The sequence below is a fragment of the Pleurodeles waltl genome, chromosome 3_2, assembly GCF_031143425.1.
Source record: "Pleurodeles waltl isolate 20211129_DDA chromosome 3_2, aPleWal1.hap1.20221129, whole genome shotgun sequence".
In the NCBI taxonomy this organism is placed as follows: Eukaryota; Metazoa; Chordata; class Amphibia; order Caudata; family Salamandridae; genus Pleurodeles; species Pleurodeles waltl.
The window spans coordinates 83,696,580-83,722,935 of NC_090441.1; the positions used below are offsets into that span (position 1 = coordinate 83,696,580).

At 44.4% G+C, this 26,356-nt stretch overlaps 1 protein-coding gene across 4 annotated transcripts in view; it reads left to right on the top strand.

The window, feature by feature from the left end:
* The window catches only part of MTMR4 (myotubularin related protein 4), a 570,772-nt gene that overhangs the window by 32,763 nt on the left and 511,653 nt on the right, over positions 1-26,356 (top strand). For all 4 annotated transcript variants that reach the window (XM_069226856.1, XM_069226854.1, XM_069226857.1 and 1 more), the window contains exon 2: positions 15,858-15,912. In XM_069226856.1, the coding sequence (XP_069082957.1) occupies positions 15,910-15,912 (3 nt within the window). In that variant the 5' untranslated portion in view covers positions 15,858-15,909. The remainder of the gene's footprint in view (positions 1-15,857; positions 15,913-26,356) is intronic.

The following is a 26,356-nucleotide window of genomic DNA, read 5'->3' on the forward strand; positions in this document are numbered from 1 at the left end:
TTGGGAAAAATCAGCTTGACACAATCTATTGCTGAAATGAGTGTTTGGCAAAGACCTACATAATTAAAACTGACTCAAATCAAAACAGCGCTCTGTGTAGCGATAATGACGGAGTATCTGAGGGCCAAGACAGCACCAAGGGGGTCTGCGTCATTAATGAGCCATGCATCTTCCTTGATCATATGACATTCCGCAAAGAATGGTGACACATCACGCTGAAATGCACCAGAGATTGGCTGGTGCTGATAGCCAACATGGCCACGCGCATCTCTTGATACCATGTTGGTTCAGACCAGTTAGGTCTGTTTACTAAAATACTTCTCCTTCAGTCCTGAATCAGATAATCTTATCTCAGTGGTGAGAGGCTATATATATTTAAGTATCCCCCAAGAATGAACCCTGCAAGTTATTGAAATAATATTAAGAAATGCTGATTAGGGTTCCGTTACAACAACACATTTTGTAATGCATTATGCCATAATGGCCCTCAACGTTTTGAGTATAATGACACACTACCATCTCAACCAGGGGACATTGGGGGTGGGGGATTGTGTGCGTGTGCCCCAAGTTTGGCCTGCCTCTACAGGGAGTGCAGAATTATTAGGCAAGTTGTATTTTTGAGGATTAATTTTATTATTGAACAACATCCATGTTCTCAATGAACCCAAAAAACTCATTAATATCGAAGCTGAATATTTTTGGAAGTAGTTTTTTGGTTTGTTTTTAGTTTTAGCTATGTTAGGGGGATATCTGTGTGTGCAGGTGACTATCACTGTGCATAATTATTAGGCAACTTAACAAAAAAAAATATATACCCATTTCAATTATTTATTATTACCAGTGAAACCAATATAACATCTCAACATTCACAAATATACATTTCTGACATTCAAAAACAAAACAAAAACAAATCAGTGACCAATATAGCCACCTTTCTTTGCAAGGACACTCAAAAGCCTGCCATCCATGGATTCTGTCAGTGTTTTGATCTGTTCACCATCAACATTGCGTGCAGCAGCAACCACAGCCTCCCAGACACTGTTCAGAGAGGTGTACTGTTTTCCCTCCTTGTAAATCTCACATTTGATGATGGGCCACAGGTTCTCAATGGGGTTCAGATCAGGTGAACAAGGAGGCCATGTCATTAGATTTCCTTCTTTTATACCCTTTCTTGCCAGCCACGCTGTGGAGTACTTGGACGCGTGTGATGGAGCATTGTCCTGCATGAAAATCATGTTTTTCTTGAAGGATGCAGACTTCTTCCTGTACCACTGCTTGAAGAAGGTGTCTTCCAGGAACTGGCAGTAGGACTGGGAGTTGAGCTTGACTCCATCCTCAACCCGAAAAGGCCCCACAAGCTCATCTTTGATGATACCAGCCCAAACCAGTACTCCACCTCCACCTTGCTGGCGTCTGAGTCGGACTGGAGCTCTCTGCCCTTTACCAATCCAGCCACGGGCCCATCCATCTGGCCCATCAAGACTCACTCTCATTTCATCAGTCCATAAAACCTTAGAAAAATCAGTCTTGAGATATTTCTTGGCCCAGTCTTGACGTTTCAGCTTGTGTGTCTTGTTCAGTGGTGGTCGTCTTTCAGCCTTTCTTACCTTGGCCATGTCTCAGAGTATTGCACACCTTGTGCTTTTGGGCACTCCAGTGATGTTGCAGCTCTGAAATATGGCCAAACTGGTGGCAAGTGGCATCGTGGCAGCTGCACGCTTGACTTTTCTCAGTACATGGGCAGTTATTTTGCGCCTTGGTTTTTCCACACGCTTCTTGCGACCCTGTTGACTATTTTGAATGAAACGCTTGATTGTTCGATGATCACGCTTCAGAAGCTTTGCAATTTTAAGAGTGCTGCATCCCTCTGCAAGATATCTCACTATTTTTGACTTTTCTGAGCCTGTCAAGTCCTTCTTTTGACCCATTTTGCCAAAGGAAAGGAAGTTGCCTAATAATTATGCACACCTGATATAGGGTGTTGATGTCATTAGACCACACCCCTTCTCATTACAGAGATGCACATCACCTAATATGCTTAATTGGTAGTAGGCTTTCGAGCCTATACAGCTTGGAGTAAGACAACATGCATAAAGAGGATGATGTGGTCAAAATACTCATTTGCCTAATAATTCTGCACTCCCTGTATTTTCACCAGTTTGAATGTGGCCACATTTATTCTGAAACCTTCACATATAAAAAGACCAGGGCATATTGTGACATAGGTATATTTATCGCAAGCTGATGTCCTAATTAGATACAACAGTCCCAAAGTGCACAGACATGTAAACAGGCCTATGTGAGTCCGACAATGCTTAATGGTAACCATGATTTGACCATTTGATACTTTTAAATCTTTTTTAACCCTTTTTTTTTCTTTTCATCCGCAACCATTTCAAACGTACATGCTCAATACTTCTAGTCAAATGCCATGTGTGTACCGTAGGATTTTATCACACACTTTTATGTATTCTGTCTCTAAAATGTCTTCCAAGCCAACATTCCAGCAGATTCATTAAGGCCTCCAGAGGAAAATGCACATTATATACACTAAACTTCCCCCCTCACATGTATACCACTTTTTAATGTGCTTTGAAATAAACTTTTAAAAATACCCAGCTATATAAATAGTGTTCCCTCAAAGCCAATACATGTGAAAACAATTCTAAATTAAAAAGCTAATGGGACGCTCTGCAAATTAGTTTAGAGTAAGAGACTACTAGTTTAGTGAGCGGCATAAGTATGTTGTACACATTGTGAACAACATTCACTGTGAATTATGGTGGTTTGCAGTGTTTCCCTACATGGGTGATGCGTGCAGTGGCACAACAGTATACATGGTTTATTATATGTCCTGTTATGTTGTGTGCAACTGTATTTGCTCTAAATCTGCTGTTTCCCAAAACCATGACCATTTATCCCAGAGTCAAGGGAAACTGTACTAGCTGACAAATGCAAGTGGATACTGTAAGTCTGCGTGCATGGTGAATGTGACTGCTGTTAACTGTAGGACAGTAGGAATCCTTGTCCTGAAGAAAGCCAGGGCCCCCATCCTTGGGCACAGATATGGCTGAAACATGTAATCCCAATGTGTGCATGGGTTATTAGCACCCTAGGCATCGGCAAGACTCTTTCAGTCATCGTTTGGACCCTCTTCATAATAAAGGGAATTAAAAGGGAGGGTGCCCGGTATTTTTATTCACTCACATTTGATCCCACATTCCGCTACTACAAAAATGTACTCCTTGGTAAATTCACGGAGCCACTCTCCTCTAGCACATTCTCTGCCCAGGTTAGGGCACTTCAAGGCTGATTTTCATATGGCTGGGTCCAAGCTGAGGTGGCATGGTCGTCGAAAAACAATGGATTGGGATATGGCCTGAACGATTGCCGGTGGCTGAGATTAATTCAAGCATTCCATCCATCGCCTTGTTGTTTTTGCATCTTGCTTATTAAGACACAGTATCATGTAGTGGAGACTTCTCTCTCCCTGTGCAATTTCTGACTTAAGTCTCTGTGAAACTATCTAACCTGTCCCAGATACCTTGTATTACCTGCTTGATCTCCAGTATTTGGACTTATCCACGTGGTGGCTGGCTGGTGATGAATCATGACACCCAGGGTGGTATATGTGGTATTGCCATATTTTATTTTTATTTTTATCATAAGAAGCCCCGGTGAACACTGAAACACACAGGCTAGTAGGTTTCCTCCTAAGAGGCAGGACAAACATTCCATGGGGGATAACTACTGAACTTTTGGTCTTGCATTCTCTTGTGGTAATGTAGATTCTGGTTAGGGAGGGCGCAGATGGGGCTAGTCCTAACTTAGCCTGTCGTTCCCCAAACCCCCACTTAGGTGGTCATAGTGTTTGATACCTCTTTCTGCTCACACACTGGATGTTTAAATGCCCTGGGTGGATTAGTGATATTTCTTATCAGTGAATGGATACATTAGGGGTATAGCTCTTGTCATGCATTCAATCTCAGAGCCCTAAACAGCTAAACCACCCTCTGACCCCACAAATCATAATTATACAGCGTTGCAGAGACACAATATTAGACTTCATTATTTGTACATTTAGCATTGTTTATTGTAGAGACCTTCTGACCGTTCCTCATGCAGGAATCCTCTCTTTCCCATGTCATTTATATAAGCGTTCAGTTGAAAAAGTTCTGATGACCATTATGGGTGGCTCTTTAGTTGGAATTGCACATCATAAGCATACAAAATGCTTTCCCTAGAAGTTATACACCTGCCTGGATAAATATGGCTCGGTGTCTGGTGGGTGGGGCTATGGTGTTTAGATTGTGGCATCAGTAGTTTACTGTTTGCTTCAGTCTTTGTCTGTAGTCAGTGGGACCTAATGAAGTAAACACTCAAGATGTATCCATCACTGATAGTTTGAAGGCACTGTAATTTATAAACTGTTCCTAATTAACCAACATTTAAGGCAATAATAAGGAAGACCCTGGAGAAGGGCTCAGATTGCCCTTATTTAAAACAAAAAATATATATATAACAAATTATCATATATGCAAAAGAGTATTTTAAGTAGTGGGTAATTCATTTCTGGATTTGCAAACTGCTTTAATGTGCAGTCCGGTCCAATCCGTATGGATGGCTCCATATTCCCTGGAACACAAACCTTTAGATTTCGATGTCCCCCAGGGTTTGGCACTAAGCCCAACGCTGTTTGTTTAAATGACTCCACTGGCTACACTTGTTGAATCTTACAGTGTGCAAATAGTGTCTTACGCAGATGAAACTCAGATACTTCTTATCCTAAACAGAAAATCACCCAACACTTCTAGTAAGTTTAAGGCCTGCATTACAGCAGTGTTTCAGTGAACGCACTCTAGTAACTTACTATGCAATGCTGATAAAATGGTAATGTTGCAGTTCAGTCTACCTCCTCCTAGTTGGGATGACATCTGTTGGCCTAGTGGTGTGCCACTGCCACCACCTGACCCCACCACTGTGGCTCGTAATCTGGGAGGTGAACTTTGACAGTTGTCTCGTTTGGACCCTAGGTGGCTGAAGTTGTAGGGTCTTGCTTTGTATTTTTGAAAGTTTTAAAGAAATGTATCAATCTACTCCGGCAGCAGAAAACTGTGATACAGGCCCTGATCATTTCACAAATTCACGACACCAAATCTTTATATAGGGGTTTTCCTGCTTATCTTCTCAAGAGACGCCAGTTAGTTCAAAACGGCATAGCGCAGCTTCTGTTGAAACTCAAGAAGAAGAAGGTGGGGAGGAGGGTAGGTGGGGGGTGAGGAGGTGCGGGGTGCGGGGTGGGGGAGGGGAGGAAAGTGGAAATGTGTTCTCAACAGGCTTAAAAAGGCCTGATCAATCATGCATCTATTTTTCATTACAATTTTTTTTGTGTAGAGGGTATGAGCAGTAGTAGATGCCATCTCTTAAAACCAAAACTCATTTCCAACGGATTGAGTTTTGCTTTGTCTGGTTTATTTTATAGTACCCAGCTAATCCGCCTAAAACACGTTTAACTTTATTCAGGCCAAATGTCTTCCCACTCTCACCTAGTACAGGAAATGTTTCCTCGCAGATTTTTCAACTGGTTACATCTTCTATGGTGCACCTTGTTAACGGTAGTAGTTTTATGGCTGCACTCTTTCAACCAGTGCCAGATTAAACGGAAGTTTGGCATCATAAGGCAGTCCTGCGTATCGAATTCTGCTTCTGGACCTGCCCCTTGACATTCAATTGAGTTATTTCGGAGTATCATTACCATTTTTGTTCATCAGAAAGTAATAAATCCATGGTGTGGCTATCTAACTGAATAATTACATTTTTTTTCTTTTTCTTTTTTTTCTTTCTTTTTCTGGAGACATAGTCTAGTAACCCAAACAATCTAATATTCAAATGCATAGTCCAGTGTAAATTGCGCGTATCACCAGAAGCTTGCCACTTGTTATTTGCACTTCATACAGTGAGAGGCCAATCCACAGAAATATTAACCGCTATAATAACACAAGTCCTAAATGTAGTATTTTAAGATATGTGTTGCCATTGTAATTAGGCATGGTTGGCAGTGAAAAGTATGTTGGGCAATTTCGATTATGAGGGTGCCTGAAGGACACATCTTATGTTTGTACCTTTGCCTTTTAAAAGATCTACTCTCCCTGCAAAAAACTGTTTGGTAGTAGGTGTTCATACAGTTAACTCGGCTGTCGATTTTTCTTGAACCATCTATGCCGTTAAATAATAGAGTAGCTATATATTTTGAGGCATATACCCCTTTGCGGAAGGCGAATGAACAGTTAGCACTTTTGCAGCCACTCATTTCATTATTATGTTTCCTTAAATGTAAGGGATTCATCCTTAATGTGCTACTAATAAAATTAATAATTGCAAAACTTTATTTAATTCAGTTGTTAAAAGTATGCATAAGAAGGGTTGTATCTTATATTCATATATTAGAACATTGATGGATGAATTTGTTTGTTTAGCTTCTGTGCGTATTGGACCTGTTTTGGCATAGAACTGAAATATTTTATTTGTAGTGATTGAATCGACAGTAAACCATACTTGGTTTCCATTCACTGCTGAAACAGTATTGCCTAGTAAAAATTTGGAAAGTGCATCTTTACAAGGCATCTCCTGCTGAGTAACCGCACCAGACAAACCCCACACTCTTGAATCTCCTCTTTACCCACTTTGTTTCGTGTACATGGGGGAAACCATGTTCTTGGCAGCAGGTCTGAGATGTGCAAAGCACATCTCGCAAGAGATCCTCCCTTCTCACTCCTCTAACCCCTTGTATTCGCCATCCGCTAGGAACCCAGTTCATATGAGGTTCAGAAAAGTATTTGAGCATTTTCATGCTGATCTCTACACTGTAGAAGACCCAGCACCCACAAATCACACCACATATCTCTCCGTCTGCAGTACGACTCCACTGCTGCCTCTGGATGCACTCAGTAGAAGCACACATTAGTCTGGATAAAATCCTAACTAGCATAGAGGGAATGCAATCTAGGAAGATCCTCTGGTCTGGACAGGTTTACGCCCAGTTTTTATAAAGCTTTCAACGCTCATGCTCACCTGCCTTTGTAACTCCTTTGGAGTCACTGCACCTTCACTGACGCAAGAGGTAGTTATTACATTACTACCCAAACCAGGAAAAGACCCTACCAAATGCTCCTCATATCCCCCTATTCCGTTGCTCCTTGTCAATGCTAAACTCTTAACCATACTAGCCGCTCGCCACCATCCCTACAAGCAAGGACCCGACCAAACTAGCTTTATACCAGAGAGAGGCTGCAGCGATAATTCCAATAGCACTACCCCTCCTAGATAAGGCAACCTGGTCTTGCACTCCGACACTTCTCATATCTATTGATGACTAAAAAGCATTTGTTTGGATGCACTGGCCTTTCCGCTGGGGCATACCAGCTGGGACATACTGACTGGCTTTCAAAGATAGGTGAAGTGTAGCTACACCAATCCCAAAGCCCGGGTTAGCTTTAACAGCCCAACCGCACAGGATTTTGCTATAGCTGGGGGCATGTGACAAGGCTGCTCTATCTTCCCCACTACTACTTGCCCTGTGTATGGCACTGCTTGCTGACTGAATTCAGGCAAACTGGCAGACCACAGGCTTAACTATCAGTGGTCAAGAGCGCAAAATAACCTTGTACGCAGATGATGTCATGGTGGTACTTATGCAGCCTTACTCATTCCTGACAGCCCTGTTGGGTGAGCTTGAGGCATTCAGCTCTGTATCTGGCTTCAGAGAAAACCTCCAAAAATCACAGGCCCTTAATTTCACCGTACCTCACTCTTATGGAACAGTTTCCTTTTCAGTGTGTGAGCCTCTGGGTATTATTCCCAGTGTTCAAAATGTGTCCTTCTTTAGAGAGAACAGTGGAGTGTGATTTTGCAGATCTCTTCCATACAGCCTGCTTAGACCTACACAAATGGAAGGAGGGGACAGAGGTTCCTGGCTGGGCTGCATCGCTGCTATAAAGATACTCTGTAAAGATACTCTCCTGTCTAACATACTGTATGTCATACAACCCTTACACTTACAACCACCCCCACATGTTCCTAGCAAACTACTGTATATGGTGGAAGCCTACATTTAGGGAGGCAAGAAACCCTGCATGGTTAGGAAATGGGCCCATTGGTCTTTAGCGGATGGGGCCTGGTTATTCCACATCAACTTCACTATATGGTAGAGTGTAGCAGACCACTCTCAAAGAAGCACTAGTGCATCATGGATCAAGGCATTGCAGGGGATCCACATTTAGAAGGTTCCCTGGCTCCCAGAAAAGCACCTATCACATCCCACTGCAGCCCGAGTCTCTCTGGGCCTGGCAACTCTTCTACAGCTTAAGGTGTTTCATGAGGTGATGATGCGCTTATTTATGCAACTGGCTCCCTCTGGCATGCATTTAGACCCAAAGTAGCCGGGAAGCCTCCTTTCTGGATTTCCACAGGCAGGACCTCGCTTGATGCCAGATGGTTCTGCTTCTGGATCTTTACCAGCTTCTATGCTGGGTCCCTTCCCGGTGCTACAACCCACACTCAGCATGATCCACTTACTCCAGCTTCACCAAAGTCGGACAACAATGGCCATCCCATAGGGCTCGCCGACTTGGAGACCTGCTGACCTCAACCAAGGTCACGTTCAACTCCTGTTTACTTTTTCCAGTGCAGGTAATGTATCAGATACCTGTACGGTTTCTTGGCCTAGTACTAGGGACCAGGTTATTGACAATACCTTGATTCTGATAATGACTTTTATGGTACTGGCGATGACATTGACCAACTGTACCAGGGTGGCAACTATTTTAATGATCTCCATGATGCTAGGGGCCTGGACAGTTCAGTGGACATTGTCCTGTACCCTCCTCCAGAGCCTGCTACTGAGGAGAGGAGAGTGCATCATTGCTATAGTGATGTGGAGGGTGGGCATCATTCGTGACATCCAGCTCCAGTATCAAGAGGTTAAGATCAGTGTGTTAATCTCAGCTCTTCAACCTGACCAGACCTATCAGAGTCTGTACTTCTGCTTATTGAGTCCCTTACTGACACCCTTTTAGATCCTTGGGCGAAGTCCTGCATGCGTCACTTGGTCAACCTCCAGATTGTCCATCATCCTTCACCTGGAGATCCAGATTTTCTCACTGAGCATTCCACCCCTAAGAGTCTGGTGGTGAAGCCTTAGCTAGTGAAGTAAACCCATATGCATTCCCCAGTGCTCCTCCTGACAGTAAAAATGAATTGACACTTTTGGCAGACAAATCTTTTCATCCTCAAGTCTTATCTTGTGTTTGGTGAATGCTACTTATCTTCTAGGGTGCTTCACCAACACAGGGACACTCAGTAACTCAGATCCTTCCAACTGTTTCTGAAGAGTCGTGTGCCATCCTTACCCAGGCCATACCAGATGTCCATGATACAGCTAACTTCATGATGTTGTAGGCTTAGCACGACAAATTCCATAGGCAGAGCCATTGGCACCAATGTGGTTCTTCTGAGACATGCTTGGATGCTGACCACTGGGTTTTTGGGGGGTGTCTAGTCCAGTTTGATGGACATGCTATTTGATGGTTCCCATCTTTTCAGGGACATAGCAGATTCAGCCCTTTGGTTCTTTAACGACAGCAGGGCTACAGTCCTCTCTGGGCCTGTCTGCCGCTCCACGTCAGCCCTCAGTTTCAGCCCCTAACTAGCTTTAGTAGGGGTTTTCAACATCGCCAGCTACCACGGTCTCAGCAAACTCCTCAGTCTTTTCATGATGCAAAGAGACAACATGGTGAGCCCAATCTACCACCCCTCCAGTTGCTGCTGTAGCCTTTAAACATCTTTGTTGTTTCCTCTGATACACAGCCACCCTGTCGGTGGCAGAGCCTGGGTGACAGACCATCACCTTTGGGAAGTGGGTGTTGTAGATCATCCAGCAGATTGATGCACTGGTATTTCTGGAAACGCAGCCGACCTTACCACTGTTCCCAGAATGGCTGACCGGATCCCTTTTCCAACCGGAAGTGCAGGCTCTTTTGGCCAAAGGAGCCATAGGAAGGGTGGTGGCGCCAGAAGTAGGTCCAGGTTGATATTCCTGCTGCTTTCCCGTTCCAAAGAAGGATGTAGGTCTCTGCCTAATTTTCAAAATTTACCCTGTCAATGCCTTCGTCCAGAAGGACAAATTTCAGGATGCTCATCTTGACCCAGGCCTAGTCTATCCTCAAGACTAGATTGTAGAGTTGGTCCTGCAGGATGCTTATATCCACTTACCAGTCCTACGGGCTCACAGTCACCACCTACTGCTCATGGTGGGCCAGGAACATTTCAGTTTGCTGTTTTCCCCTTTAGCCTCACCAATGCCCTTCTGGCGTTCACAAAAGTGATGGCTGTGGTCGTGTCTCATCTTCAGATGTCCAGGGGGATCCAGTCTTCCCCTACCTGAACAACTGGCAGCTGAAAGCAGTCTCTCCCCAGGCATTCGTCTCCACCTTAAGACTACAATAAACATCTGGCATCCTTAGGGTATACTATAAACATGCAAAAGTCACACCTGACACTTTCGCAGACGCTCACTTTACCTGAGCCATTCTGGACACAGTGCAGTTTAAAGCCTACCCCTGGGAGCAGAGAGTCCGGGACAATCAGGCTGTGATCTGATGTGTCAGCCTCTGTCCTGGATTTCAGGGAGGATGACTGATGCTTCAGGGGCTGATGGCTTCCTCCATCCTGCTGGTCAAGCACACCAGGTAGCATATGCAGGCTCTGCAGTGGGATCTGAAGTCCCAGTCGGTTCAGCTTCAGGGAATGTCTCTGAACTACACCAGATTTCAGAGTAGACTCCAAAAGATCTGCAATGGTGGCTGCATGACTGCATTTAGGTCAATGGCAGGCCCCTCTTCCTCCCCCACACAGAGCTTACAGTGGTAACCAGTGCATCACTTCTGGTGTGGAGGGTCACATAAGAGAGGTGGAAATCGGAAGCCTCTGGTCCCAGGCAGTTGGAGCTGCGAATTCACCGCTTGGCATTGAAAGCCTTCCTATCATCCAGTAGAGGGAGACTGGTTCAGGTGTTCATGGATAACACCACTGCCAGGGGGTACTGGAAAAAGGAGGGCGTGGTCGGAAGACAGATGTTCATTGTCCAGAGATTACATGCCCTCCGTGCCAAATCCAGATCCTCTAGGATTACTTGGTTCTGGTCGTAGATGATCTTCTTGAGAACTTAGACAGGAGAGGTATCTGCAGAAAGACGTACAGGATTCCTGAATTCAACTCTACGCAGAATGCATCTCCGGGCAAAAGCCACCTTGGGAACTTCAGTGCACTGAAGTGCTGACATTGTGCGTGTGATGGCTGCGAACAGATCAAGCAAAGGTTCTCTCTATTCATCAAACAGACCTCATGCCTGCTCTTGGTGTAACCATCATTTGTGATCTGCAAGGCATCAATGGCATGGCAGAGTTCATCCACCCTGTCATTCAAAGATGTTGCCAGGCGCTGCGCCAGCAGGAAAATTCTCTGGTGTTCCAGCCATGACCAGAGTCACAAGGTCTCCTGGCACAGGGTCCCTGCCTACCCTATTTGAACCTCACCTACCCGCTCTAACCCCACCTACCCCAGCCCATTCCACTACGATCCAATTTACTCTACTCTACACCACAACTCCACCCCAATCTACTGCAGTCAACTCCACCCCAATCTAACCATATCTAGTCCACACCGATCTACTCCAGTCTACCCCAGTCTTAACCCACTTCACCCCACTCCACCCAGCCCACTGCGATCTACCAACTCCACTCTGTCCCACTCCAAACCACCCCACTCAACTCCAATCAATCCCACTCCAATCTGCCTCACTCCAAACTACTTCACTTCAAGTTATCCCTCTCCAATCTATTCCGCTTCAGTCTGCCTCACTCCAGTGTACCTCACTCCAATCCAAACCTGCTGTAATCCACCCAAGCTAACCCACTGCACCCCACCCTCATCCTTCAAACTACACTTCACTCTAGTCAACCCCACTCCACACTTCCCCAATCTCCCTCCACTCCAACCTGTCCAACTGGACTCTGCTCCACTCAAATCCACCCAATCTGCTCACTCCACTCAACCCCAGTCTACCACACTCCATTCCACTCTAACCAATCTACCTCACTCCACTTCACTCTGATGGACCACATGAGACTGAAATCTACCAACCCCAGTCCAGACTAACCTTCTCCTCCCCTGCGAGACCCACCTTGCTCCAATCTACACTGTCCAACTGTACCCCACACTTCCCAAATCCAATCTACCCCATCCAAGCAGCCCCAATTCAATCTGTCCCACTGTAATCTACCCTACCCTGCACCACTCCTATCTCGTCCTACTCCTATCCCAGTCTACCCTACTCCAGTCTTCCCCACCATAATCCACCCATTCTATCCCACTCCAACCTACCAGACTCCACTCCTCTCCATCCTAATCTAATTACTCCAGTCTACCCCGCCCCACACCAATCTAGTACTCTCCACTCCAAACTACCCCACTCCAATCCACTGCACTCCATTTTCCCTAGCCTACCCCACTCTGCTCCAATCTACCCAACATATATCACTTCACTCTTCCGATCTACCCCACTTTGATCTACCTGTCCAGTCTACCCTACTCTATCCTACTCCACTCCAATCTACCCACCTTCACTCCAGTCTTCCTCAGTCTACCCTACTTCAATATACTCCACTTCCCCACTCCAATAACCCCCACCCCATCCCAATCTACCCCACACACTCCAATCTATCCCAGTCCACTCTACCCAAATCTACCCCATTGCACTTCACTCTAATCTACCCCACTCCATTCTACCACACTCTACTGTTTACCCTATCCTGCCCTACTTCACTCCGCTGTAATCTACCCTTCCCCAATCTACCCCACCCCACTTTTATCTACCCCACTTCAGTCATCCCTGTTTAATATACCCCACTCCATTTCAGCCTATGCTACTCTAATCCACCCAATCTACCTCACTCCACCTAACCTATCCCACTACAATCTACTCTTCCATAATCTCAGTCCAGTCTCAACTCAACTCCAATATATCCAACTCGACTTCACCACACTCTACTCCAATCTACCCCTCTATAATCTACCCCACTCCACCCTAATCTACCCCCACACCACTCAATCCATCTTCACTCTAGTCTATCTTACTCCACTCCAATGTACCCCATCCCTATCTATATTACTCCAGTCTACCCTACTCCAGTCTACCCCTCTACCCCAATCTACCCCACTTCAATGTACCATGCTAATCTCCCCCACTCCATTCTAACCCACTGTACCCCCACTTCACTCTATCTACCCCACTCTGTGCCATTAACGTTTAATCATGCTGAACAGCAGCCACACTGGTATACAACATAGCTAAAACAGTCACCTAGGTGAGACCTATTGGCTTTACCAGTGCTTGTTGCCAAAAGTAGTTCCTTCAGGTTGATAAAAACATCACCCTCCTGGTGTTCATTGCCCCACCTCACTTCTCTAAAGAGATGTAGAAGCCTTATCAGCTGGTTCCAAAAAGGGCTCTTAGCTTCTACATAGATCGTACTGGAGAACACTGTGGATTTTTAGCTCTTTGTTGGGTTCACATGAGCCAAAAAAGACAAGGAAGAGGACTATATCTTGCTGGTGCATGGTCTGCATTTAGACCTGCTATGCAATAGATAGGAAGCAGCCTCTGAAAGATTTATGGACTTATTCCACCAGAACCAAGGCTGCTACAACTGTGTTGCTATGTGCAGTACCTGTCCTAGACATTTGCCTTGTAGGTATGAGAGCGTCACTCCATACATTGACAAAGCACTGTCTGGGCAGCCAGTTTAGTCTAAGGAGACTTTCCCTGCTCAGTTCTGCAGGACTTTCTGTTTTGTGCAAATTGACAGACCCACTTCCTGGGAAGTATTGCTTTGGTATCTATTTTAAGGAATCTCTGGTTAAAAGCCTCTATCCAAAGAAAGTTAATTACTTCCGGTAACACCTTTTTCTGGCAGATTCAAATCTTCCCCTTTCTGTGACCCTGACTATTTTTTTCACCTAATAACTTCCCACAAATCTTCATATTGGCCGCAGCCATTCTGATTTTGGCTCAGAGTGTGCGAGCACGGAACAGTCAAGAAATCAACTGATGTCAACATGCATGGTGGGCACCTATATAGGCCTGCGCACATCGCTTCCGGTCTGAAGCCACCAGCACCACCTGCCGGCGCACAGGGGTCCTGCTTTGAATTTTCTGGATCCACTCTTAATGCTAGAGGAATATTTTAAGGTGAGGAGTCTGGGGTTAGGCAGCCTCTGCCAGAAATGGTGTTCCCAAAGGTAACTTGTTTGATTAGCTGATACTTTTAGGGAACCCAAATAAAGTTTCTAAAGTAATAACTGTATTTTTTTAAGTTAATTTAGAAGCAGAAAGAGTAGCACTAACAGAAACTGACAAGCCAGTATTTATATTTTCCCAGTTTGTCCAAAACATGGCAAGGCTCACAAAAACACTTTCCATTAAATAATCGAGGATACGAGGTGTGATAGTAAGTTATCTTCTTGGGGTATTTCCGTTGTTAAAGTTTCAGGCAAAGCATAATGATACAGGCACTTTATGGAGACGTGAACAGCCGCGGGAGCTTCGGTAGTTATAACAGCGAAACTATCTGTGAGTTTTAGCATTGAACAAACGTTTTTCACTCGTTTGGAGGGCAGCTGGTTTGCAGATTTTGGTGTTTTTGGAGATCAAATAGCCGCGGATTTGGACACTTGTTTAAGGTGATTGATGACTGAGATGCCAAAATTACATGGTCCTCACGTTTAGTTTGTTATTTTTAGTGTTTGGATTTGCATGCACTGCTGCGGGAAAAGTAATCCAAAATTAAAAAGATTAAAATAGTGTCATCTGCCACTTCCGAGTGTGGGGCTGTCTTTAAGACAGACTGGCAACTGATGGCGAGCTAGAGCAGTGTAGCCTAGCCTGTAGGAGGTGAGGGGCATGTGGAAGTGCTGTGCATCATGCCCCTTGGCAGTAAATGAGTAAATGCTATATTCTAGTTTTTTTTTTTTTTTTTTTTTTTTTTTTTTTTTTTTTTATGCCACATTTAGCCTTAATTTGTATGTCTCGGTTATACGCAGCTGTAGGCTACAGCTATCTCACTTAATACATAAACATACATCTCATTCCCCTTCATCCATTGACTTCCTTGGACTGAGAGTGACGGCATTGTGTCTGATCATGAGTACACTTCTACCTAACAAGTGGACTTCCGTGCTGAGACTTGTGATGCTACTTTAATTTGCAAACTTGTTTCCCCCTTTCCATTCTTTATACTGCTTACACGTCTTAGTTTTTAGCCATCTATGAGTTTGCCTTCAGTTGACACTCATTTAAAGTCAGTGGCATCTTTTATTTGCACCAATATGTATCCTGTTATTTCTTGTGTGAATTAAAACTAAAAAGGGGTTCAGTACACTTTCAGAGTACACCTAATTACCAGGAAGCACCTTTACCTTTTTATTACTACTGTGTGTAATGGATAATTCAGTTTTAAATCAAACTTAATTTAAGCGTATGGCAGCCTCTTTTAGGTGGCAGCATGTTTTTATGTTTCCTTTTCTTTTTGTGGCCCTTTTGCAGATAACAATAAAATAAAACATTGCAGCAGCTTTTTAAAACGGCATACTTGGACTGGGATCACTGGAGATACTATATTGAGTGCTTCAACTTTACAGATAACAGTTTGTTTGGGCATACTATCGTTTGTAGTGGGCTTCGGTAATAATTTAGCTGAACAAGAAAAAGCGATTCTCTTAATTAATGTGATGCTCTTTTACAGGCTTGTGAGAGATTAGACCGACACCGCACTCCAGCAGTGACACAGCAGAACAATGGTAAGCCCTGTTTGAGGGTAAAAAGCTCTTACATACTTGATTTTTGAATACGACATGTTTATAGAAACAGAGGAAGTTGACTGTGTTAATCATGAGTAGTTAATTGTGATGTTGACACTTTAAGATGATGGTTTACATCCCCCACTTAAGAATGGTGCCTACATACCTTGAAGTGAATGGACATTTTCCTGTATTGGCTGTTGCTTAGTACCAGTATATACTGTACTGCTCCAAAGATGGTTTTTAATGGCAGCTGCCGTATGACATGCTGCCGTTGTCACAGATTACAAAAAAGTGCACTTTTGATGGATACATCTTCCAGCAGTTTACTCACTATATGTATATATCTTTATGTGCCACTTGTCTGGCACTGGCAGGTGCTGCCATGCTGCTTCAGATTCAGAGTGACATCTTAAGAATAGAATAGGGGCCAGACACCATGCTGACATCAGCTTCTGTTTTTCCTCTCCTCATTAGCACATGTCCAGAGTTCTCTTGGTACTCTAGTTTGGCCCTAGCTGCTGTCCAAATGCTGCAGAATGTCATGTGTGACAGACGCTTCAAGAAAATGTCCTTGTCAGACTCTCCTGACATAAGTATATGCTGTTTGGGCTCGGAAAACAATGTCACAGCTTGCCACTCCTGTCTATTGATCCACTGGAAGCCATCAAAAAGGAGGTCCAGCTGTTTTTGGCCATTGCCTGCAGAGATATGCTGGCACATTCTCTTTTGGCATTGGGTAAGTAGCCTGGCAGGGTATAACCTCCCAAAAGGTCTTCGTACAAAGAAGCATCATAGAGTGGAGAAATCTAGTTCGTCTGTGAAGAAACTGTCCTGCCCCTAGATGAGATTGGAGTGTCAGTGCTATTCCGTAATACTGGACTCATCTGAAAAAAACCTGATTTTGAAAAAGGTGAAGCTGGGGTTTTCAACACCTTCGGACTAGCAATGCTGGATTTGTTCAGAATTACTCCTAAACCCACAGGCCACTTCCAATGTTGTTTGATCCCATGGCGGCATCACAGACACCAGTTGACTTCCTTGCTACACGGCTTTGGCAGCTAATAAGTTGTAGCCTGCTAATATGCAGTCACCTGTTGAGTCGCTGCCACCTTTGATGCGCCAAGGGCACTGTCCTTTAAACCAACTTTCGTGGTTTCCTTTGAAGTCTTCTGAAATAATTTCTTTGATGAAAGAAAAGGTTAAAGAATGTTTTGATATAGGCCCTTGACGGAGTACCTCCACAGGGTGCAAACATTTACCCAGATGGGTTCAGATTTGTGTTGACACAAAGGATTTTGCCATGCCTGGTGAGGCTTAAACATCTTCACAGAAGGTAATGACTTTGAGGCGATGACCTTCTTTTCACTTACAATACTGATGCTAGCTGTTATCTTGATTTGCAAAATGTAAGGTGCTGTTATATGTCCCCATAAGAGTATATCTCTTACTCATCTGCATAGAAAGTCTTTCTTTGATGGTATGAAAAGCAGAAGGAGGTTTGGCTCTAGCCCTGCCCTTTTTTGATACAGAATCTAGCATTTTGACTAATTTTGCAACCATCGTCCTCCGTTTCGAAGGACTAGTTCAGCCGTTATGGGCCACCTCTGCATCCTCCTAGCTGCTTGGGAAAAGCCCTTTCTAGGTGCAGCAGTCGATTTCTAAATAGCCAGGCAACAGCCCTTTCTGAGGTAATTGGCAATTTGTGTCTTCACACTCTTCACTAGAGTCTGCCCAAACTTCCTCTCTAAAACAGAACCTAAATGCTTTTCTTATGTCACTTAATGTAGTCTCATAACAAAGGACTACGTTTTAGGATGGGGTCTCCATTTGAGCCACTTCATACTTGCCTTTTAACATCTAAGGTGTTTTTTCTAGTTCCCATTACCTTGGTAAGAAGTGTCTGCAGGTTGCAAGTGCTGACCATGCATTCTCCTTTTAGTTGTGTTTTTCCTGACAAATTAGTGCTTTACACCATTTTTTTTCTTCTCAAGGTAGTGACCCTATTCCATATGGTTTAATACTATTCCTTCCTTCACCCCACTCCACGTCACACCAAGGTGGAAAGGTTATATCCAAACAAGTGTGTTTTAGTTGCATTGACCACACCAAGGATCTGTGCTTTGATAAGACCTTTATAGGGTACGCAGTTAACGGGAAGTGAAAAGGGGTTCAAAAGAGAACCCTGTTGAGTTGGAACTTCTTATGCATTAAAATGTACAATGCTCTGGCCCATAAAGAACCACCTGAGGGCACTAGGACTTATTTTACGCGGGTCAACTCTTCCACTTCTGCATTAGCGAGGGGAGTTCCTGTGTCTAAATCTACAGTGTGGTAACACAGGCATCTCTTCATACTTTTTAAAAGCACCAATGTTAGATTTTGAAGAGTTCCAGCACAGCCATTTTGCTTGTTCTGTCCTTCAGGATGTCCTTGTCTAGACGTCCATTTAAGCCCCCCTCGTAGTGGTATACTGGTTTGTAATGTAATCAAACAGTGAGTAATTTGCAAGTAGAAATAGCTTAGTTAATTTCCTTCGGTAACTATCTTTCTGGTGAATACTCTGCCTTTGTATTCCTCCCCGATTCCACCCACCTCCCCATCTATCTTGAAGGTTTGTCTTATGCTGGGATATTAAATTTCCAGATCATTTGCTTGCATTGCACCTGCTGGTCTAGTCCTTTTGCCTTCCTGGTCCAGTAAAAATGTTTGGGAAACTGAAGTTGAGGTGCAAAGGTGGGTGCTTTATGACTCCAGTGATGACATAGTGGTATTGTTTCTGGTGTTTAATGTGGAGCCAGCTCTTCTGGAAATGTTTCTGGATCCTGTTTAGCACAATGGGCATCTGCAAGTAGAGTATCCACCAAAAAGATATGTAAGAAGCCTACATAACTTATTTTTTTATTCCAGATTGGGTCAGTGATGTTTGGAATGTCTCCTAACAGATCCTTAGTGCAGGCTGGATTCTGCAGACACTGTGGCAGTCCATGAGCACAACATCGCACTCCACCACCACGCTTGAGTGTGTTCTACTGACTTCTCGGGACCTGTTACGACCCGCCCATGTAGATATGCCCTTTGAATGGTGATTGGCTATTCAGAGTGAAGAGCAACTCAGTTGTTGCATCTGGCCAAAGGAGCATGGTGCCACCTAGTGGTGCTGGTTAGTTATTGCTGGGGAAAAAGTCTGATGCCCCTGGAGGGATATTATTAGTTGAGGAATCTGTGTAAAGATTAAAAATCCACCAGAAATATTTTTATTGAAGGTAAGTAATGTTTTCTTCAGTGCCAGAATGCCCTTGTCTACTGCTACCCAATATGCCTGCAGGTAGAAATGATTAACTTAAAGATCATAATTGCTAACTTGCTCCCAATAACGTTCTGCAATGAAGACGTGTATGGGTTCAAAGTAGGAGGCATTAATTTGGGTAGAATGAGCAGCCATGAAGAATGTCCCATTTGTGGAAACGTCTCTCTCAAATCTTCTAGAAAAGTATTTTATCACAGGATTTACATAGAAATGTTTCTGAGATGGCCCTTTTCTTTATGCTGTAATGACAGCAAGATGAGCTTTAATGGAACAGAATAGAAGTCTTGATTGATCTATGTGGAGCAGGAAAGGAATGTTCACATTCGCTTGACAAATAGTAGGGTCATGGTATTGTAAAGCACCATATTACAAATCTTGTTTATTTAAATGTACAAGAGGTTCCGGTGGATGGATGTTTTGCCTCTTTAAAAATCTTTATGCATTCTGGTGGCAACATGTGCTCCAGAATTCTGTGACTGTATGGTTGGATTGAGAATTTTGCCTTTCCTTCTCGATAATGGATTCTGCTTGCACTGCAGTTTCTTGTGAGGTCTCAAAGAGGTAGAGTGCTTTTGAAAACAACCACTGCCCTGGCCATTCTGGGGTCATTAAAACCATCTATGTGCTGGACAGTTTGAGTTTGATCAACACTGACTGAATCATGGAAATTTAGTGGAAATGCAGAGAGCTTTTCTTTTGACCAAGGGGCAGGGAAAGCCCCTTCCTGACAAATGTCTAGGAAGACTGTTGTCTCCCATTCATGGTTATCTTGTATAGCATTTGCACAGATCTGCTTCAGCTTATTAGCAAGACCTGGCAACCACTTGAATTTACAAGTTTCTTGTAAGTAGTTGGTGTCCGATTGCTTTGGATTCTAGTGACGAGATCATTGACCTGGTGCCTCCATGGTGGTTGAGGTAGTGCACTGTGGTTCTATTCACTGTTTGTACTAAGATATTGTTGTTGTGTATGGTTCATACGTTTTCAGTGCAGGACCAACTGCTTTCAATTTCATGATATTTATTTGACAAAGCTGTTTCTGTGATCAGTGCTTACACAATCGCATCTTGCTGAGCTACCCATCCTATTAGGGAAGCACCAACAAAATTGTTTACCTTGAAAGGCCTTGGTGGAATGGAATTCAATTAAGAGGTTGTGTTTCTTACTCCACCACTTTAGGGATTGTTTGACTTGTATCATAAGGTTCAGTGTGTCTTCTCACTTGTCTTTTCATTGGGAACACTGGTCTCTAGGTACTGTTGTACCAGCCTTCTGTGAAGATCTGCATTGAGAACCAGGAAGATAGATGATTTCATTGACTCCAATAGGAATAAAATCTGACATGCTGTTGGTTGTGGTGTTTGCAGTAACCAGGGACATTTCTGAAAAATGGTATACACACTTTCTCCAGTATTGGATCTTTCGAGGAGTCACATGGCTTTGAGTCATTCCCTATCGTCGAAGTGGGAGTATTTAGTAAAGCAATGTACATCATTAGAATAGGCCCTAATGGTTAATGAGCCATTGGCTTATAGCCTTTCTATGTCTTTTTTTTTTTAAGGACCAAATTACAAACTTTAGATAGTCAGGCGATAGCACTCTGGCACACTCCCAAGAGAGGCTGAATCCCTCACATTTTCTACCATACTTTGTGTTATGGGAGTCTCCTTGAGCTCTGCTCAAATTAATGCATTTTATCATTTCCTGAGGAGAATTTGTTTCCGGACATTGTCTTAAGTTACTCGGACTGAAAACAAGCCTGTCTCAACCAACTGAAAAAAGATTTATTCCACATGTGTCACAGGATCGGATTAAAGGCTCAAAGGCTCCACTTACAGGACCTACACAAGGAATGCACATACTGCCTTCATCCAGAACCTAAGATGAGAGATTGTAAGAATTGTCTCACCCTTGCTCCGTAAACATTGAAGGTAGATTATTAATTTGGCTCCAAAGATTAAAATCTAAGGACTGCCCTTTATCTGAAGACAGCAGTGATGAGTCTCCAAAGAGTGTGCCATCTCGAAAAAGGGAAAGGTCTACTGAAAGAGTCTTAAAGTTTGCCTTCCAAGGCCTCAAAGAAATCTCACCATAACACTCCTAGGCGGTCAGAACCATGAGGACTAAAGAAAGGATTGCCTCAACAAAGTTTAATTCAGAACCTACAGCACCTTCCCTTAAAGAAACTCACCCAAAAAAAGCCTTCAAGTCTTTACCATTTACAACCAAATCAACTGTGTGTTTGTTGGAAATGGCCCTTTTTGCACGGTCATCCCCAGTCTTTTTGCCTCCTTCCTCCTATTTTTTTTTTTTTACCTGTTTTTGTTGGCTTTAGAACTCTGGGCACTTTACCACTGCTAACCAGTGCTAAAGTGCATATGCTCTCTGTGTTAAGTGTACTGTTGATTCGTTTATCCATGATTGCCATATTTGATTTACTGGTAAGTCCCTAGTAAAGTGCAATAGAGGTGCACAGGGCCTATAAATTAAATGCTACTAGTGTGCCTGCAGCACTGGTTGTACCACCCACATTAGTAGCCCTGTAAACATGGCTCAGACCTGCCACTGCAGTGTCTGTGTGTGCAGCTTTAAACTGCCAATTCGACTTGGCAAGTTTACCCACTTGCCAGGCCTAAACCTTCTCTTTTACTACATGTAAGGCACCCCTAAGGAAGGCCCTAGGTAGCCCCCTTGGCAGGGTGCAGTGTATGACTAAGGTAGGACATATACTAGTGTGTTTTATATTTCCTAACAGTGAAATACTGCTAAATTCGGTTTTCACTGTGCAAGGCCTATCCCTCTCATTGGTTAACTTGGGGGCTACCTTTAAAAATCCTTAAAGCACAGATTCTCTTTGAGAATAGATACAAATGTGGAGTTTAGGGTCTCTGAGCTCACAATTTAAAAATACATCTTTTAGTGAAGTTGGTTTTTAGATTGTTAGTTTGAAAATGCCACTTTTAGAAAGTAGGCTTTTTCTAGCTTAATCCATTCTTTGACTCTGCCTGTTGTGGATTCCCCGTCTGGGTCACTTTGACAGTTGGGCTGTTCACACCTCTCCTAGACAGTGACACAAAGGGGGCTGGGGTGTAACCTGCATATCTTGATTAGCCATCTGTGCTGGAGGGGAGGGGAGGGAAGGGGAGGAGTGGTCACTCACACATGAAAGGACTGTGCCTGCCCTCACACAATGCCGTCTCCGACCCCCTGGTGCGTGTCGGAGGCCTGGCCTGGACAAGGAAGGATCTTGCAAACACTTAAGACTTACCTTTGAAGTTTGCCAACTTCAAAGGCAGAACTGGGTATAAGAAGACCCAAACCCCCAGATTTTTAGAATCTTTCTGGAATCAAGAGGAACCTCTGTCCAGGAGAAGATCTGAAGGAGGAGTACTGTCCCTTTGCTGTGTTGATTTGCTGGACTAGCATGCAGTTGCTGCTTCTGCCTGAAAAAAGTGCAAAGGGTGAAGTTTGCTGTGTGTCCTGCTTGAGGATATTCTCCAAGGGCATGGAGTAGAGCTTGCCTCCTGTTGGAAGTCTCAGGGACACCAAAAACTTCAATTTCCTCGGCCTGCATTACTGGGAACTGTGTGTTTTGTGCTGTTCAAGAGGAGAAACCACTGCGATGCCGCCAACGACGCCGCTGGCCTGCACCGTGACGTGCTGACGCCACACGGAGTTGCATTGCCCCACTTCGTACCGCGACCCTGGTCTCACTGATGCCGTCATCAGACGATTTCACAGAGCTGCTGCTCGCACCGCGACCTGTGGGCCCTGCACTCTGGCAACGCCTGCTCACACCGCAGCCTGGGCCTCCTAGACGACGACGCTCCTGCTGACACTGGCACCGCTGCCTGCATGTGGCCTGTGCACTGCTCATGAGGAGCACGAAGCACTGTCCCGTCCCACACGGCTGGCTTGGGCCTACCGACGACAGCGCTTCAGTAATGACGCTGCTGCCTGCGCTGTGACCTGTGGGCACCGCACGTCGCATCATCCCGCGCTTCGCACCGCAGCCCCGACGCCGTCCACGCTGGCGCACCTGACTTCATCAGCCCGGAGTTCGATCCACAACACGTGTGACCGCAAGGGCCTGACAACTCCTGCACTGACCGCGCGATGCCGCTCTCTGGAGCTCACCGCGAGGATCACTGAGCCCCACAAATCCAAGGTACTGTTTGCGGGTCTTCCCCACACCGTAGCTGGCCCGCAGCGCTGTGGCTGGCCTGAACTGTTGGTTTTGTTGATCACGATGCTGTGATAGCCCCAGATGGAGCTATTGACTTCAAGGAACTGTATTTTTGAGTAAATCTTGCAGAATTCATATTTTTATTACTGTATATTGGATTTTTATCGTATTTGGTCTTGTTTTATATAGATAAATATTGGCTATTTTTCTAAAACGGGTGTGGTGTCAGTTTGTAGTGTTTTTCACTTATTACTGTGTGTTATGTGCAAATGCTTTACACATTGTTTCTGAGATAAGCTGAACTGCTTGTGCCAAGCTACCCAGGGGGTGAGCAGGGGTTATCTGAGAGGGTATCTCCCTTATGCTGACTAGAGTGAGGGTCCCTACTTGGACAGGGTGCAAACCGACTGCCAACTAGAGACCCCTTTTCTAACAGCGTTCAAGTACCGAATCTGCATTCTCATTCACAACTTAGTTGACGACCATCTTGTCGATGACTGCAGTGTCTACAATGACAGCAACATCGACACGTCTTCTTCACCCCTGATTATGACCTCATCTCTGTTATCGTCAATGCTTATTTTAATGGGGAAAATTCTCAAGCAGGTGCTGGTAAAGGTACCACCAATTAACATCACTGCTGACTACCTTCTCTATGACTTCAATGATGGTAGAACTGACGACGAGGGAAGACTTGTCGAAGAAACAACTGTTGATGAAAAGACTATGACACTATTGTCGACAAGAAAACAGTCGGCAACACTATAGTTGACGAGAGAAGCGTCAACACCATCGTCGATGAGGAAACCGTAGATGGTAACTAAAATATCATCAAAAACAGAATTTCTTCCACTGTCATTAATCCCTACAAGTCTGAATCAGAGACAATTCTGACATCCCCCACATCACCAAGCAAAGTGCTGCCCTACCCACTGGCACATCTCTTGGATGATGATGATGAATCTGATGACACAGGCTTCTTTGAACCGGATCATAACCATTCCAAGCTTCATGGGAAATGCCGGGAAGAGGAAGATGACGAGCAATACTACAAAGAGCACTACTATACCGCCGGGGGAACACTGAGCATTACCAAGATGAATATTCACCACAAGCAACAAGAGCCATTGATTCAGATGACTATATCACTGGTGAACAATCCGCAAATAAGACTGCTACTGTAGATTTTCAGATTCTGCAACCACGGATCCAACTCCTCAGACTCCGAAACCAGTCCTATCTCCTCCAGCTCTCATGCCGCTTTCTCATTCATAGCAACTTTTCACCACAACCGCAACTCCGCTACCAATATTAGCTGCAACAGTAGCAAACCCCCCGCCCCAGTGATGATTTGTCAACCACGGATGAAGAAAGTGTGGAAGGGGAAATCTGAGAAAGCAAATCCGTTCCTGCCGAGTGAGATCACTATCCCATTCCCACCCCACTTCCTCCAGCACAAATGGATTCCCCGCCAGAGGACATCAACAGCTTCCATAACCTGATGGAACATGCTGCAAAAAGGTTTCAAGTTCCACTCCTCACTAAACTAGCAGATTGTTTCCTTTACAATTTTAAAGAGCCCACCAACACATCTGTTCGGGCTATCCCAGTCATTGATTGTTTTTGGGAGGGAGGCCTCAAAGCCATGAAAAATCCATCTACAGTCTCAGCAGTCATTCCTAGACTTGACAAAAAAGGCAAAGCCCTTGATTTCCCCCAATTGTTTGATTGGCCTACCCAAACTGGACTCCGTTGTATTGCAAGCAGCAGAACGCCTCTAAAAATCTTTTGAATCAAATTACCACTCCTCTGGACATGGATGGTGTAGGCTAAACAACATTGGGAAGCGGTTTTCTTCCATGGCAGCCACGACAGTTTAGGCAGCAAACTCTCTTGCAATATGAGATCACTATGACCACTGAACGTGGTCAGATATTTCCCCATACATTGACCTATTACCAGAAGAAGCCAAACTGGAAGCCCATAACATTCTGCAAGGGAGGCAAATAATAGTGGCAGAGATCATAGACCGCGCCATTAATGTCTCATCTACATGATTTAATCAGCTTGTGGGGCAGCTGTACTCCGCAGACAAGGATGGCTAAAATCCATCTCCTTTCGCCTGGAAATCCTGAGTAAAATATTGGCCATGCGGTATGATGGCAAAGATGTGGACGAATCTCCCCGGTCCGTCAAGACTGACACTGATGCTGCCAAGCCTCTGTGAACTCTCCAATGTAGAAGCATCCCTTTTGGGGATACAGGGGCAGATGAGCTTATTCCCACAGAGAAGGTTACTAACCTTACAGACAGCCTTACCAGTCTGTTAAATCTCCGTACCGACCACAGTACTCCCAGCAACAGACAACTACCAGCATTGGCATAAATACATTTATCCAGGTTAAAATTGCCTTGAGAGCCAGGGAGTCCAACAGAAAGCAGTGACCTCTGCATGGTGCCGGCTGTCTCTCAAAAATCGCCAACATAACTTGGGGGTCAAATTTCACATTATGTCCACCAGTGGTCCCCTATAACTTCTGACAAATGGTGCTCAATGTCATCGCCCAGGGACACACCCTACAGTTCATCAAATGCTACCAAACACCCCACCAAAAGAGGCACCACCTCCTCAACTAGAAATATGAGAGGAATCTGTTTTTACTGTTGCTTCTTCCTAATCCAGGAAACATCAGGAGATCAGTGTCCTAAATTAGACTTATGGAAGTTAAACACATTACTGAAGAAAATATATTTCTGAATGGTGAGGCTTCAGGATATACTTCTCCTTCTCAACCAGGGGGATCGCATGACAGTCCTCGATCTCCAAGATGCATACTTCTGTGTCCCAATCCACTCAAAAGCACTGCAAATTTCTGAGGTTCAAGGTAACTGGCATGCTCAACCACTTCAGGGTACTCGCCTTCGGACTGAAATCATCGTCTTTCCAT